Source organism: Mustelus asterias, chromosome 9 (genome assembly GCF_964213995.1).
Source record: "Mustelus asterias chromosome 9, sMusAst1.hap1.1, whole genome shotgun sequence".
NCBI classification, from domain to species: domain Eukaryota; kingdom Metazoa; phylum Chordata; class Chondrichthyes; order Carcharhiniformes; family Triakidae; genus Mustelus; species Mustelus asterias.
In genome coordinates, this window is record NC_135809.1 from 8,533,599 (window position 1) to 8,549,168 (window position 15,570).

Here is a 15,570-nt window from a genome sequence, read left to right on the forward strand (position 1 = left end):
TGTGGCAGCCATATTGTGCCACAGCAAGATCCCACAGACAGCATTGAGACAATCTGTTTTTAACCAATGTTGATTAAGGGATACATATTGGACAGGATATAGGGGACAACTTCCCTGCTCTTCTTCAACGGGGGATCTTCAAATTGCACCTGACAGAGCAGGCTTGATGTAACTTCATGAAAGACCGAGGCTGAGATTTTCCGGCCCTGCCTGCCATGGGGATCTTCCGATATCGCCAAAAGTCAGCAAACCTTTGGCTGACCTGACACACCCTCCACGGTGCATCTCACCATGGCAGAGCTGTAAAATCCCAGCCAGAACCTCTGACAGTGCAGCACTCCCTCTGTACTGCAATGGGCTCAAGTTTCTGGAGTGGGGCTTATGCCCACATATTTCTGCCACCTGTGCTCATTACGTTGTTGTTGAACATTAATTTCTGCAGTATGCTACAATCCACTGACTGAAATCGTCATTCGATGTATCAATTTTCAGAGTAGCACAATTGCAGGAACATTTATATTTCCCAGCTTATGATTGCTATAAGTCTTAAATGTTTCAATCCAGGGTATGGTTGATGTTTCTGTCTATAGACTACCCTTGTTTAAGGATTCATGATGTGACTCCCTGTGTAATAGCATGTTGGATTTGAGGCATTTTTCTCTCAGAATATTTTTCATTAGTTTATGTTGGAAGAGCTGTTGACTTCTAGTTTTTGCTGTGCCAGAGTCTCTGCTATTTCTCATTAGAACAGTATAGCCTCCAGGTATTTGTGAAATTTCCTCATGTTCTATATGGGAGGCTTCTAAAGGCCAAGGTTCATTGGACCAATGCCAAATTAGCAAACTGAAAAGTGCCTAAACTATAGAGATCGGGCAACAAGAACAAATGACAATTGTTCTCTTTGGGATGCAATGCTTGCTGAACTTTCACAGTGCTCCCACCTATCTTGCTTTCCTTTGATCTTCTCACTATCATCAATGATATAAAAAGCAGAATAAAGAAGTTGTGTTTATCCAATGCGTTACACAACCTGAGGACATCCCAAAGCACTCTATAGCTTATTTGGAGCATAGGAACAGGATCCCTTGCGTCTGTTCCACCATTCAGTGAGATCATGGCTATTCTGCATCCTGACTCCATTCATCCACCTTTGCGTCATACTCCTTCATACCATTGGCTATCAAAGAAAACAAGTGATCGCAGGTTTAAAACAATGAGATGAGGTAGCAACTACTGCTTTTTGTGGGGTGAGAGTTCCACATTTCCAGTATGAAGAATTGTTTCTGAACCTCTCCCCTGAATGGGCTATATATTCAGCTTTAAAAAAAAATCAATGAATTACAGAATTGTTACAGTACAGAAGAAGGCCATTTGGCTAATCATGTCTTCACCGGCTGTCCAAACGAGCATCATGACTTAGTGCCATTCCCCTGCCTTTTCCCTGTACCCCTGCACATTGTTTCTATTCAAGTAATCATCTAATGCCCTTTTGAATGCCTTGATTGAACCTGCATCCACTACACTTCCAGACAATACATTCCAGACCCGAATCACTCGCTGTGTGAAAAAGTTTTTCTCACATCACATTTGCTTCTTTTGCAAATCACTTTAAGTCTGTGCCTTCTCATTCTTCATCCTTTTCCGAGTGGGAACAGTTTCTTCCTATCTATTCTTTCCAGTTCTCTCCTCTCAGCCTGATTCTCTTCAAGGAGAACAGTAGCAATCTCTCCAATCTATCATCATAACTGAAGTTTCTCATTCTGGAAAGCTCTTCTGCATTCTCTCCAATGCATTCACATCCTCCTTATAGTGTGGTGTCCAGAACTGTGCACAATATTCCAGCTGAGGTCCAACTAATGTCTTGTACAAGTTCAGCGTAACCTCTGTGCACTAACTTGTATTCAATGTTCGTATTAATAAAGCCTAGATTAGTAAAACTATATGTTTTACTAATACTTCTACATGGGATTTGGTGTGGACTGCCCAGATGAATACAGAACTGGCTTGGTTATAGAAGACAGAGAGTAGCGGTGGAAGGGTGTTTTTCAGAATGGAGATCTGTAGCTAGTGGTGTTCCACAAGGATCAATGCTGGGACCTCTGTTGTTTGTAGATCTGGAGGAAAATGTGGGTGGTCTGATTAGTAGGTTTGCAGATGACACAAAGATTGGCGGAATTGCTGATAGTGCTGAGGATTGTCAGAGGATACAACAGGATATAGATAGATTGGAGACTTGGGCACAGAAAAGCAGATGGAGTTCAAACCGGACAAATGCGAGGTGATGCATTTTGGAGGATCAAATTTAGGTGTGAATTATACTATAAATGGCAGAACCCTTAGGAACATTAACATACAGAGGGGTCTGGGCGTGCAGGTCCACAGTTCCCACACACAGGTGGCCAAGGTGATTAAGAAGGCATATGGCATGCTTGCCTCATCAGCCGGGGCACTGCGTACAGGAGTTGGGAAACCATGTTGCAACTATATAAAACCTTGGTTAGGCTGCATATGGAGTATTGTGTGCAGTTCTGGTCACCACATTATCAGAAGGATGTGGAAGCTTTGGAGAGAGTACAAAGAAGATTCACTGGGATGTTGCCTGGTCTCGCGAGTGTTGACTGATGAGAGATTGAATCAACTAAGATTGTTTTCACTGGAAAGTCGGAGGCTGATGGAAGATCTGATAGAGACCTACAAAATTATGAGAGGCATAGACAGGGTGGATAGTCAGAGGCTTTTTCCCCAGGGTGGAAGTGTCAATTACAAGGGGGCACAGGTTCAAGGTGAGAGGGGGAAAGTTCAAGGGAGATGTGCGGGGGAAGTTTTTCACGCAGAGAGTGGTGGGTGCCTGGAACGTGCTGCCAGAGGAGGTGGTGGAAGCAGGAACATTAGCAACGTTTAAGACGCATCTGGATGGGTACATGAATAGGGAGGGAATAGAGAGATACAGACCGAGTAAGGGCAGAAGATTTTCTTTAGTTAGGGCACCATGATCGGCACAAGCTTGGAGGGCTGGAGAACCTGTTCCTGTGCTGTATTTTTCTTTGTTTTTTGTTCTTTGTATACACATGACAGGCCTCACAGCTGGCAGCACGAACTTGGAAAATGGGCCTTTGTGAGCACTCTTATAGAAAGATGATCATGTGGAATATAATTTCAGTACAAGGAGCTGGGCACATCAGAGGAAAACAGATACTTGGTGCAGTTTTTGCTGGAATTGTAAATAGATTTGACCTTAATTAATCACGGCTGATATGTTGACTCTCCCTCTGCCTTTTAGGTGGGAGCCGGGTCAATTCTTGATGGGGCAGAGATCACATAATCTGCAAATCATGTACCTTTAGAGCAGGTCTTCCCAATCAGTGGGTCACCACCCCAGTGGGGTCACGAAACAAATTTTGTGATTGCACCTCTGAGGCAGCAATGGCTATTATGGGACTCGGACTGACGTCTGACAGCTGTGAGGTCCCTTTAAGTCCTCACATTTTTTTCTATTGGTGGGCGTGACCTAATGCACTGCGCTCTGAAGCCCGATTGCAGCTGCTGAGTAGGTGTTAGTCTTTTTCATAGAAATGCTGCCTTTTCACCAGCTTCCCTAAAATTCAGCTTATGTTCCTCCGCCAACTCCCCTGCCTCCGCTCCAACCCCTGGTCTTGGACTAAAGCCTCCCGCCCCTATCCTACTCCCCACTCAGCAACTGGAACAGCACCCTCCCACTGCTCAACAGCTATCGTAACCCCAAATTTTCGCTCTGGGACCACACAAAGTCTGAGGTATTAAAATGGCGTCACACCAGAAAAATGTTTGGCAATGTCTGCTTTGGAGAGAACACTGGGTCCATTTAATCACCTGGGGTTGTTTCAGTCATCAGGGGTAGGCAAACAGGAACCTTCCAGAATATTCCTTCACCGTGTTTTTTGTCACTGGACCCACAATGCTGAGTCTTTTCTCTATTTTAGAAGATTACATGAATTCCCTGATCACTGGGGGGATGGAGGATTCGGTGGGCAGTGAAGAGAGGCAAGAGGAGACAGGATTTTAGTCTTAACACCCCAGCCATCATGAGCTGTGGGGCAGAATTGACGTATCTGCAACTTTATAAAATTCCTCTCATGATTATAGAGTTATGCTGAACAAAAAGTGTGAAGAAACAATTGATTTTTTCCCTTCTCTTTTTCTTTTCCAGAGTAATTGCAAACATGAAAGTTGCAGTCCAGCCTGTTCTAATTGTTCTATTTCTGAGCAGTGGCACTTGGTGTCAGGACATGTCAAACTATATAGAGCGCATGGAATATTTTTATGAATGCCCGAAAGAATGCCGGTGCCCTCCTAACTTTTCTAATGCCTTGTACTGTGACGGCCAAAAGCTCCAAGAGATGCCCAAAGTACCATCAAGGGTCTTGTACGCATATATGCAAAACAATTTCATTGAAGCACTTTCAGAGAAGTCCTTCAAGAACAAAACTCATTTGAGCTGGATAAACTTAAATAAGAACAAGATCACAAGCAGCAAAATCGATAAGGGTCTTTTTCAGAAGATGGAAAATCTGCTCTACCTGTACTTTGATGATAATAATCTTGAGGCGGTGCCTGCACCCCTACCCAGTAGCCTAGAGCACCTACGCCTGGCCAGGAACAAGATTTCCAGCATTCCTGAGGGAGCCTTCGCCAATCTAGGGAAGCTGATGGTGCTTGACCTGCAGGGGAACAACCTGAGGGACTTTACCATTGAGGCGAACACGTTTCGAGGACTGAAGGCTCTGATGCAGATCAATTTGGCCAAAAATGGCCTGAAGGCAATGCCCCCACAGCTCCCCTCTTCAACCCTGCAGCTCTTCTTGGACAATAACGCCATCACGGCAATCCCACAGGACTACTTCAGCAGCATGCCCAAGCTGTCCTCTGTCAGGCTGAATTATAATGAGATCTCTGACACTGGAATTCCTGAGACCGTTTTTAACGTGTCGTCCATAATAGACTTGCAGCTGTCGCACAACCAACTCACCTCAGTCCCACCCATCCATTTTAGTCTTGAACACTTGTACCTTGACCACAACAAAATCAAAAGTAAGTAACTGGTTATCATGAAGCTGTATTGTTTTGAGAATGAGAGCAAATGCATTTCAAGCATAATTCACAAACTGGGCAAGTCACAGTAATGTGGTTCAGAAATGAGCAGATATGACAGATAGGCTATTCATCATGGTTGTCCTGTTGCTTTGCAAACTCTTAGGTACTTGAAGTAATAGATCACCAAATTGTTGGCTCTTGTATCTATGAGATTTTAGGACAGGGTTGTTAAGAAGGCGTACGGTGTGTTAGCTTTCATTGGTAGAGGGATTGAGTTTCGGAACCAGGAGGTCATGCTGCAACTGTACAAAACTCTGGTGCGGCCGCATTTGGAGTATTGCGCACAGTTCTGGTCGCCGTATTAGAGGAAAGATGTGGAAGTGTTGGAAAGGGTGCAGAGGAGATTTACCAGGATGTTGCCTGGTATGGTGGGAAAGTCGTATGAGGAAAGGCTGAGGGGCTTGAGGTTATTTTCGTTAGAGAGAAGAAGGTTAAGAGGTGACTTAATAGAGGCATACAAGATGATCAGAGGATTAGATAGGGTGGATAGTGAGAGCCTTTTTCCTCGGATGGTGTTGGCTAGCACGAGGGGACATAGCTTTAAATTGAGGGGTGAGAGACATAGGACAGATGTTAGAGGTAGGTTCTTTACTCAGAGAGTAGTAAGGGCGTGGAATGCCCTGCCTGCAGCAGTGGTGGACTCGTCAACGTTGAGAGCGTTCAAGTGGTTATTGGATAAACATATGGATGATATTGGAATAGTGTAGATTAGAGGGGCTTTAGATTGGTACCACTGGTCGGCGCAACATCGAGGGCCGAAGGGCCTGTACTGCGCTGTAATGTTCTATGTTCTAGGTGTTATGAAGTTGCAATTCTGAGGCAGAACTTTGTCTGCTGGGAGCGAACTCATCAACATAAGAAAGAGGAGCAGGAGTAAACCATTAGGTCTATGGTTCTATGGTTCTATTAGGCCCATAGAATCCCTATAGTGCAGAAAGCGGCCATTCAGCCCATTGGGTCTGCACGACTCACTGAAGGAGCATCTTACACAGGTCCAAACCCCACCCTATCCTTGTAACCCCGCTCATTTACCATGGCCAATCCGCCTAACCTGCACAGCTTTGGACTTTGGAAGGAAACCAGAGCACCCGAAGGAAACCCATGCAGACACGGGGTGAACGTGCAAACTCCACACAGTCACCCAAAGCCAGAATTGAACCCAGGTCCCTGGCACTGGAAAGCAGCAATGCTAACCACTGTGCCATTCAATAAGATTATGGCTGATTTGGCTGATCATAGCCTCAAATCCATCTTCCTGCCAGCTCCCATAACCCTTGTTGATCAAAAATCTGAGCCTTGAATATATTCAATGACCCGACCTCCATTTCCTGTAAGAAATCATCAGAATTTGGACATGAAGATCAGTAGACATTGCAGAACTTTCCATTCATAAATCATAAAATTACACCGGATGAACCAACAGTCCTACTTGGTAGCTCATTCCACAAGTTCATTATCTATTAGATAGAAGAATTCCACCTGACTTCCCTTTTTACTCCTACATTTGAGTTTCTGTCTATCCTTGACTTCATAGGTGGGATTTTATGGCCTCACTCGAGCGAGACCGGAAATTCCTGCTGGAGGTCGACAGACATTTCCGTTGTCCGTCCCTCACCTGCTCAGATTCCGTGGCGGGAGGGGTGGTAGAATTCGGTGCATGTTGCGAGACAATTTTGAATCCTGTGCGAGAGGCTATTCCTTGTCTTTTACTGTAATCATTGGAGTAAAACTTTATCAAAAGCAGGCCACAGTTCCAAGTACAGTATATATCTTATTTACTTTGCCTTGCCCACCATTATCAATGATGTCCTTGGAATACTTTGAAATCTTGGTGAAGCAATGTTGGATGTTCTTTAACATGCTAAAGCTTTTCCAATAATTATCCATTTGACCTCTCAAAATTGTTTCAACTTCCTAATGTTACTGGGCCAACATTATGTCATTTAAAGCTTCATTCATTTCCGTCTTCACTTCCTTTGAGACTTTGTTGGTAAAACTGCCTGGACTCGGTGTATTATCTATTTTATGCTCTATGTCTGCAATCCTTGAAGGGCAGACCCTGGTTGAGGATCTGAGTTCCAAACAAAACAATTTGCATTTATATAACAACTTTCATGACCTCAGGATGACCCAAAGTACTTTACATCCAATTGAAGCCCAGTCACTGTTATAGCTTAGGAAACACTGCAGCCTATGTGTGCAAGGGAAGGTTTTGAACAGATAATTTTTTTTTGTTCAATAATGTTGATTGAGGAATAATTAGTGGCCAGTACACAGAAAGAGTGCACAAAAGTCTTGTGGTGCAATGGGTAATGTCCCTGCTTCTGAGCCAGAAGCTCCAGGTTTGAGTCCCACTCCAGAACTTGACGGCTAAGGGAGGTTCATTATGCGGTCAAACACGCAAATCCTTCCAAACACGCCAATGGCTGGTGGTAAGAGCGGGAGAGATTCCTGGTCAGCCATACTTGATATGGAGTGGCTTCCCTCACGCTATAAGCCTGTGGCGACCTGTTCCGGGAATTACAGTTACGGAAACTGATGAAAGTCTGCCTTAGCACACCACTAGGAGCGGGATGAGAATTGGAACACTGTCTTTGTTTCCTTTATATCAAATAATGGTGACTCCTATTGGGCAGCAATTTTCCAAGTTCCAGCAGTGCTTCAGAGGCCATTCTAATAACCTTTCAATTCTTTCTTAATTCGGAGATTTGTAATCAAAATCTGGAGATAAAAATGAGAACCTTCCCCTAGTTAATTTCCATTCAGTTCATGCAGTTCCATCACGTGTACAGTTTACTTTATTTATGCTGTTTCATTAGCTTTCAAAGTTAAACTGCTGCCTTGCATGTGCTACACAAAGAAATGTAATTGTACAAACGCAGCTCAAAAATCTTTATAAAAGTAAAGTACGGTAAAGTACTGTAAAAGTAAAGTAAAGTACTGACGCTAAAATCAACTGAAAATCTGAAATAAAAACAGAAAATGCTGGAAATGCTCAGCAGGCCCAGCAGCATTTGTGGAGAGGGAAAGGGTTAATGTTTCAGGTCAGTGACCTTTTAGCAGAACTGTAAAAAGACCCAGTCTACCAGCCTGCACATTCAACAGATTATCCTGTGTCGTATCTGCATTGCCCAAATCCCATGATTTAATCAAAAAAAAATTGAAGAAGAGAAGAGAAAAGATGGATATGGGATGGGGTAGAAATTGGAAGCCAAGTTGAAGAAATTTTCAGCTCAAAGCAAGAGCAGGAAGCAGCATGTGGCAAGACTCTGAACACAAAGTCATCAACATGGTCAAAAAAGAGGTGAGGGAAGTCGCCCCGTGTAGGAATTGAAAAATAAATGTTCAATGAATCCCATTGTGAGGTGGGCATGGCTAGGACCCGTACAGGTTACCATTGCAGAACCTTTTATTTGGAGAAAAAGAGTGTCTTTGAAAGTTTGCTGGTGATACAAAGCTAGGTGGGAATGCATCCTGTGAGGAGGCTGCAAAAACAGAAAGACAGGTTAAGTGAATGGGCAACAAGGTGGCAGAAGGAGTATAATGCGGGCAAGTGTGAGGTGATTTGCCTTAATCGTAAGAATGGCAAAGCAGAATTTTAAAAAAAGACATGAAACTTGTAAATGGTGATGTTCAGAGGGGTTTGATTGTACCCTACAAGGGACACAAAGTTAGCATTCAGGTATAAAAAATAATTAGGAAAACAGGTGGCATGTTGGCCTTTATTACGAAGGTATTGAAGTAAAAGAACCTAGAGGTCTTATTTCAAAAAGGGAGGGAGGCAAAATGTAGGAAACTATAGGCCAATTAGCTTAACACCATCTGTTGCTGGGAAATTTTTAAAATCCATTATAAAGGAAGTAATAACGGGATGTTTAGTCAAAATGCAATCCATTAGAGTCAGCATGGGTTTATGAAGGGTAAACGATTTGGATATGAATATAGGATGCACAGTCAGTAAGTTTGCGGATGACACCAAAATAGGAACGGAGTGGACAGTGAAGAAGGTTATCTAAGACTACATCAGGATCTTGGTCAATTGGGCCAGTGGGCCAAGGAATGGCAGATGGAGTTCAGTTCAGATAAGTACAAGGCGTTGCATTTTGGTCGGACAAACCAGGGCAGGACTTAATGTTAGGGCCCTGGGGAGTGTTGTCGAACAGAGAAACCTGGGGTGCAGGTACATAGCTCCTTGAAAGTGGCATCACAGGTAGACAGGGTGGTGAAGAAGGCGTTTGGCACACTTCCCTTCATCGGTCAGAGCACTGAGTACAGGAATTGGGATGTTATGTTACAATTGTACAAGATATTGGTAAGGCCACATTTGGAATACTGTGTACTATTCTGGTCACCCTGCTATAGGAAGGATGTTATTAAATTGGAAAGGGTGCAAAAAAGATTTACAAGGATGTTACCGGGACTGGAAAGTTTGAATTATCAGGCTCGGACTTTTTTCCCTGGAGCATAGAAGAATGAGGGGTGACCTTATAGTGGTTTATAAAATCATCAGGGGCATAGATAAGGTGAATGGCCAAGGTCTTTTCTCCAGGGTAGGGGAGTCTAAAACTAAAGGGCATAGGTTTAATGTGAGAGGAGAAAGATTTAAAAGGGATCTGAGGGGCAACTTTTTCACACAGAGGGTGATGTGTATGTGGAATGAGCTGCCAGAGGAGGTAGTAGAAGCAGGTAAAATTACAACATTTAAAAAACATTTGGACAGGTAGATGGATAGGAAAGGTTGAGAGGCACATGGGCCACACAGAGGCAAATGGGATTAGTTCAGTTTAGGAAAACTGGTCAGCATGGAAGAGATAGGCCGAAGGGCCTGTTTCTGTGCTGTATATCTCTATGACTTTGTGATTCTGTGAAAAAAATGCTCTTCCTCAAAATACTGCCTTGGGATCTTTTAGGTCCACTTGAAAGGGCATTTGGGTAAACATCACATCTGAAAGTCAGAACTCCAAAATTGTAGCATTTCCTCAGTACAGCATGAGTGCATCAGCCTTGATTGATAGACAGAAATCAGGAGGACAAAGAATGTACACATATGCTGGGAACCTCTGACCTTGTCTGCGGCTGGGATTGTGCAGTGCCACTGCAGTGAATGGAGTTTTGGCTGAGTGTAAAATTCTCCATTCTCACTGGCACCAGGGCGGGAATGGACAAGATCGGAGAATCCTGCCCATAGGGCGGGATTTTACAGCCTCACTAGAGCAAGACTGGAAATTCCCGTCCCAGGTCAATGGACATTTCCGTTGTCGTCCCTCACCCACTCCAATTCCAAGGCAGGCAGGGCGGTAGCATTCCAGTGTTAGTGTCTAAACAGCTGGGAGACTGACAAATGAGCTACCACAATGTCACTACTGAATAGTGCCTTGATAGGGACAGTGTGGGAAAAGAGCATTGAAATGGATGATCGTAGTGAATGGCGGAGCAGGCTCGATGGGCTGAATAGTCTACTCCTGCTCCTGTCTTCCTGTGGATTACAATCATCTATTGAGAGAGGGTAAATAGGGAGTTCCCATTATGAATGCTAATATGGAATGTGACGTATAAGTGTTAATCAAAAATTGGAACAACAGGAAGTCATATTTTTGGGAACACTTGCTTCAGATTTTTTTTTAGCACAATATAGACACAAACGCTTTATCATCATGTCCATTGTTAGTTATGTAGTACCCAATTGCTGTACCATTCCAAATCTGATGCCTAAACTTAAGCAAGTTACTGTCCCCTGCAGGGTTAGAGACACATGTGAGAGACAATTCCAACTCTGCCAGCTGAGAGCTTGAAGCGTGAAATTGCAGCAGCAATGCCCTTATGGCATCTATTGAAGATGATGCACAAAATGCCGGCAATATCCTGAAGTATATCACCACAGGCAAAGTTCCTGACTGATCTCCACACATGGAAAAATTATCCGATCAAATAATAACTTTGTCCATCAATTCTAATTTTCTTATATCCTTTATTTATTACAGATGTACCTGCGGGCAAAGTTTGCTGTTGTTTGAGATGGTCCCAGAAATCTTAAATTCAATAATAATTTCTCTGTGAATCTCATTATTTTCTTCAAACTGTGATTCGTACTTCCAGAAATCTCTTTGCATTATGAAAGCCTTCCTCTTATTTCTAATACTCTGGATCAAAAATTGAACTGGAATAGCCATATAAATACTGTGGCTACAAGAGCAGCTAAGAATCCTGCGGCGATTAACTCATCCCCTGACTCACCAAAGCCTGTCCACCATCTAAAGGCATAAGTCAGGAGTGTAATGGAATACTCTCCACTTGACCAGATGATTGCAACCCCAACAACACTCAAGATGTTTGACACCATCCTGAACAAAGCAGCCTGCTTGATTGACATCCCATCCACAAACATTCACACACTCCAATGCATAGTAGCAGCAGTGTGTAACATCTACAAGATGCACTGCAGGAAATCACCAGGTTTCCTTTTGGCAGCACCTTCTAAACCCACGCTGGCTACCATAGAAGGACAAGAGCAGCAGATACCCGAGAACACCATCACCTGGAAGTTCCCCTCCAAGCCGTACATCATCCTGACTTGGAAATACATTGCCGTTTCTTCACTAACACTGGGTCAAAATCCTGGAACTCCCTCCCAAACAGCACTGTGGGTGTACCTACACCATATGGACTGCAGTGGCTCAAGAAGGCAGCTCAACACCACCTTCTCAAGGATAATTAGGGATGAGCAATAAATGTTGGCCTAGTCAGTGATGCCCAACATCCCATGAATTAATTTTAAAAATTCAGAGGAGCTCCTGGAATGGTGTGCCGATTGAAGGGACGATGCCATAGAGATTGCCTGAGTTGTTGGCCGGCTGATGTGGATCAGATTGGTGCTTATACACAGAGTTGGTCCCTGTTTCAGTTGGATTTGAAACCTGCCTCCTTGCCCTGCTCATGGTGGTGGTCAAGACTCTACCCTTAGACAGAGAAGTGAAGAAGATATTCATATGCATTACCTTCCATTTGCCAATCTGATTATTATTTAACTCATTGCAATATGGAAAATCATTCTTCTATTCATCATACTTAATGCAAAAGTAAACATGTGTTGAATGTTTAACTGGGTGAACCTAGCAACTGGCATCCCTTCCTTTCTGTACTGTTAAAAACAATGGATTCTAAGGTGTAACTAATGGTGCATGAAATGAATTCAGTTGCATAGTTTTGGTGGTCATCATTTTCATAGAAATCATAGAAACCCTACAGTGCAGAAGGAGGCCATTCGGCCCATCGAGTCTGCACCGACCACAATCCCACCCAGGCCCTACCCCACATATTTACCCACTAATCCCTCTAACCTACGCATCTCAGGACTCTAAGGGGCAATTTTTAACCTTGTTGGCATGTTTGCCTGTATTGTATGACCTCTCACTATAGCCCTGATTTTAACCTAGGGCAGGATCCACGGACATGTCAGGCCAAAATGGTCAGGTTCTGACTGGATCCCCAGGTGGGGAGCAGGAACTGGAGAAGATTGAGATTAGATTTGGGCCAGTATAGCCTTCATAGACCCAGAGTTAAAGTCATGGACCATCACAATAATGTAATTGGACCACAGCTTTACCTCTCTAATTAACATCCCCAACATAACATTGCCACCAACATCCCCCCCTCCCCAAAGATGTCTGGGCGGACAGCTATCACTAGCAGTTAAGATTGCATGAAGCGTAAATGGCTCAAGATAATCTGAAATGTCATCTTAAACTGCTCACTCCACCATTCACCATTCAGCCCACTCCTGCGGGAGAGTGGAGATAAAATTAAAGTTTTAATCTTCCTCTAAATACAAGCTGTGCCTGTGCCACTGCTCAAATCTGATCGATAGTCAAGTTTCGCATTATCAGGCTTTGAGGTTCATGTGCAGAGTAAACCACAAGTGCCTTCCTCATGAAGAGCCTGTGTATCGAATGCCTGCAAGGTTATCCAAATCTCCAAAATTCACCCAGATTAAAGTCAAGGTCCGATTACACCAATAGCACCTAAAAAGCTTCATAAATGGATGCGTTTTTAAATTCATTCTTTCATGGGATGTGGGCGTCACTAGCCATTGCAAAGGGCAGTTCAGAGTCAACCACCTTACTGCAGACGTGAAGTCACATGTAGGCCAAGCCAGGCTAGAAGGATAGTTTTCCTTCACTGAATGAGCCAGATGGGATTTTACGACAATCAACAATGGCTTCATGATGACCACCATTACTGAGACTAGATTTAATTCCAGATTTATTAAATGAATTTAAATTCCAGCAGCTGCTGTGGTGAGATTTGAACCCATGCCCACACAGCATTAGCCTGGGCCTTTAGGATTACCAGTCCAGTCTGACCAAGATCACAAGAAACTACAAAGGGTTGTGAATTTAGCCCATTTGAGTCAGTTTACACTTCTCACTACCTCGGAAAAGCAGGCAACATAATCAAGGACCCCACGCACCCGGGACATTCTCTCTTCCACCTTCTTCTGTCGGGAAAAAGATACAAAAGTCTGAGGTCACGTACAAACCGACTCAAGAACAGCTTCTTCCCTGCTGCCATCAGACTTTTGAATGGACCTACCTTATATTAAGTTGATCTTTCTTTACACCCTAGCTATGTTTGTAACACTACATTCTGCACTCTCTTGTTTCTTTCTCCTCTGTGTTCTCTATGAATGGTATGCTTTGTCTGTATAGCGCGCAAGAAACAATATTTTTCACTGTATACCAATTTATGTGACAATAATGAGTCAAATCAAATCAGTGACATTTCCACTGTGTCATCACCTCTCCTGAGATTTTCTAAAGGCCTGTGTGAATGAGATATCCACAGCACATGCTCAAAGTCAGACAGTCAGGTAATTGGTGATCCATAACATTACAATATCCCTGGAGGGAGCCGGCAAATTTATCTCAGTTTTAAGCCCCTCCAAACTGTCTAGTTCACTCTCCAGTGGCTCCCCATTATGCCATTTGAAAGAATGCACTAGAGATACTCAACTCATTGCCCTTTAACTGCCTCTCATTAAACACCATCATGAGTAGCCCTTCCTAACCAGTATTGTCTTCCTCATCATGAGAGATTCATGGCTGGAAATTCATTTATATTTTTTGGGTGCTAAATGTCCTCTTATGCCCCCAATATAGTGGGCAGAAATGAGCTGTTCATCATTTTATTGCTGGGAGGCTTTTTGATCTCCATGGTAATGAGGCCCAAGGCCCAGTATCATGTGCACAGTGGGCCTACCTATTCAGATGTTGGAATTGCTGCCTCATTTCTTGGGTCTGCTGAAATATTTAGATCTCTCAGCATCATTGAAAATGAAGGGCAAGAATGAAAGTAAATTCAATGGTAACCTAGCTTTTCTCTTGAATACAAAATTAACCTACAGCTGTGTTGCTTTTTAACCCACAGATATTAATGGAGCTCAGGTCTGCCCCATACCAGTCAACACAGTTGACCTGCTGCTCGCAAAGGACCAACAGCCTCGCCTCCGTTATCTACGCCTCGATGGCAATGAAATCAAACCTCCCATCCCACTGGAGCTCTTGATGTGTTTTAGGCTTCTTACTGGGATTGTGATTTAAACAAGTAAGATCTGCTCTCCAAATCAGTTCAGAGAGAGAGAGGAAAAAAAAGAAGTGCAAGTCTTGCTGGTCTAGTGCTTGCAGTTTGAGATGATTCCTAGTTGCACACCTTCTAAATTGGATAAAAAAAGGGGACAATTAATAATCTAATAATGGCAAAAAAGCATTGGCAGAAATTCAAATGTGTTAGCTTGGAATAAATACTGTTAGGAACTAAATTGAAATGAAATCTCTGGCCACTAAAAGAACAGTCAACCTCCTGGTATAATTGTTTGGGCAGATTTTCCAAGCCCTTACTTGTAGTTAGGTATTTGGCTCTCTACAAGTATGGATTGGAAAATTGATATTTTTCAGTCCATTTTCACACCTACAGTATTTCAAATATCTTGACCAGATTAAAGTGCGGTCTGCTATTACTTCTGGTAGCAGAATTTACCCTGTGTTGAGATTATATGTTGATCCTATCTCTGTTGAATTAACTGCTCATTGTTTGATAGAGGGATTACAAAGCATGCATTTAAGGTACATTTTAGGTTAAGGTTATGTCATCTCTGACACATCTTTCTAGTTATAGTAAAAATCAAATTTGGAATTTTAAGCCGTATTGTACACACTCCATTCAGAGCAAAAACAACATAACTTGCTTTTTACCCTATCATCATTTGCCTCTGATCTACAGAGCATTGTTACTTCACCTGTTAAGGCGCCATCAGGATATATCCCAAATACAAAGCAAGACTACAAAGACTGGAAATCTGGAACACGAGCAGGAAATGTTGGAAATCCACGTCAGTGGAAGAAATCTAGAACTATCTCCTCACAAAAGGCTGTGGGTGTTTGGGTA

General features: G+C 43.1%; 1 protein-coding gene across 1 annotated transcript; it reads left to right on the forward strand.

The window, feature by feature from the left end:
* The first annotated feature begins 4,199 nt into the window (after positions 1 to 4,199).
* kera (keratocan) lies at positions 4,200 to 14,726 on the forward strand. The gene is made up of 2 exons (XM_078221133.1): positions 4,200 to 5,067; positions 14,554 to 14,726. The coding sequence occupies exons 1-2, from the start codon at positions 4,200 to 4,202 to the stop codon at positions 14,724 to 14,726; spliced, it is 1,041 nt and encodes a 346-aa protein (XP_078077259.1).
* Positions 14,727 to 15,570: the final 844 nt, after the last annotated feature.

Bases quoted from the DNA above. Each gene is read 5' to 3' on its own strand.
- kera (XM_078221133.1), top strand. From the start codon at position 4,200: ATGAAAGTTGCAGTCCAGCCTGTTCTAATTGTTCTATTTCTGAGCAGT. The intron at 5,068-14,553 runs GTAAGTAACTGG...TTTAACCCACAG, and splicing joins TGACCACAACAAAATCAAAA to ATATTAATGGAGCTCAGGTC.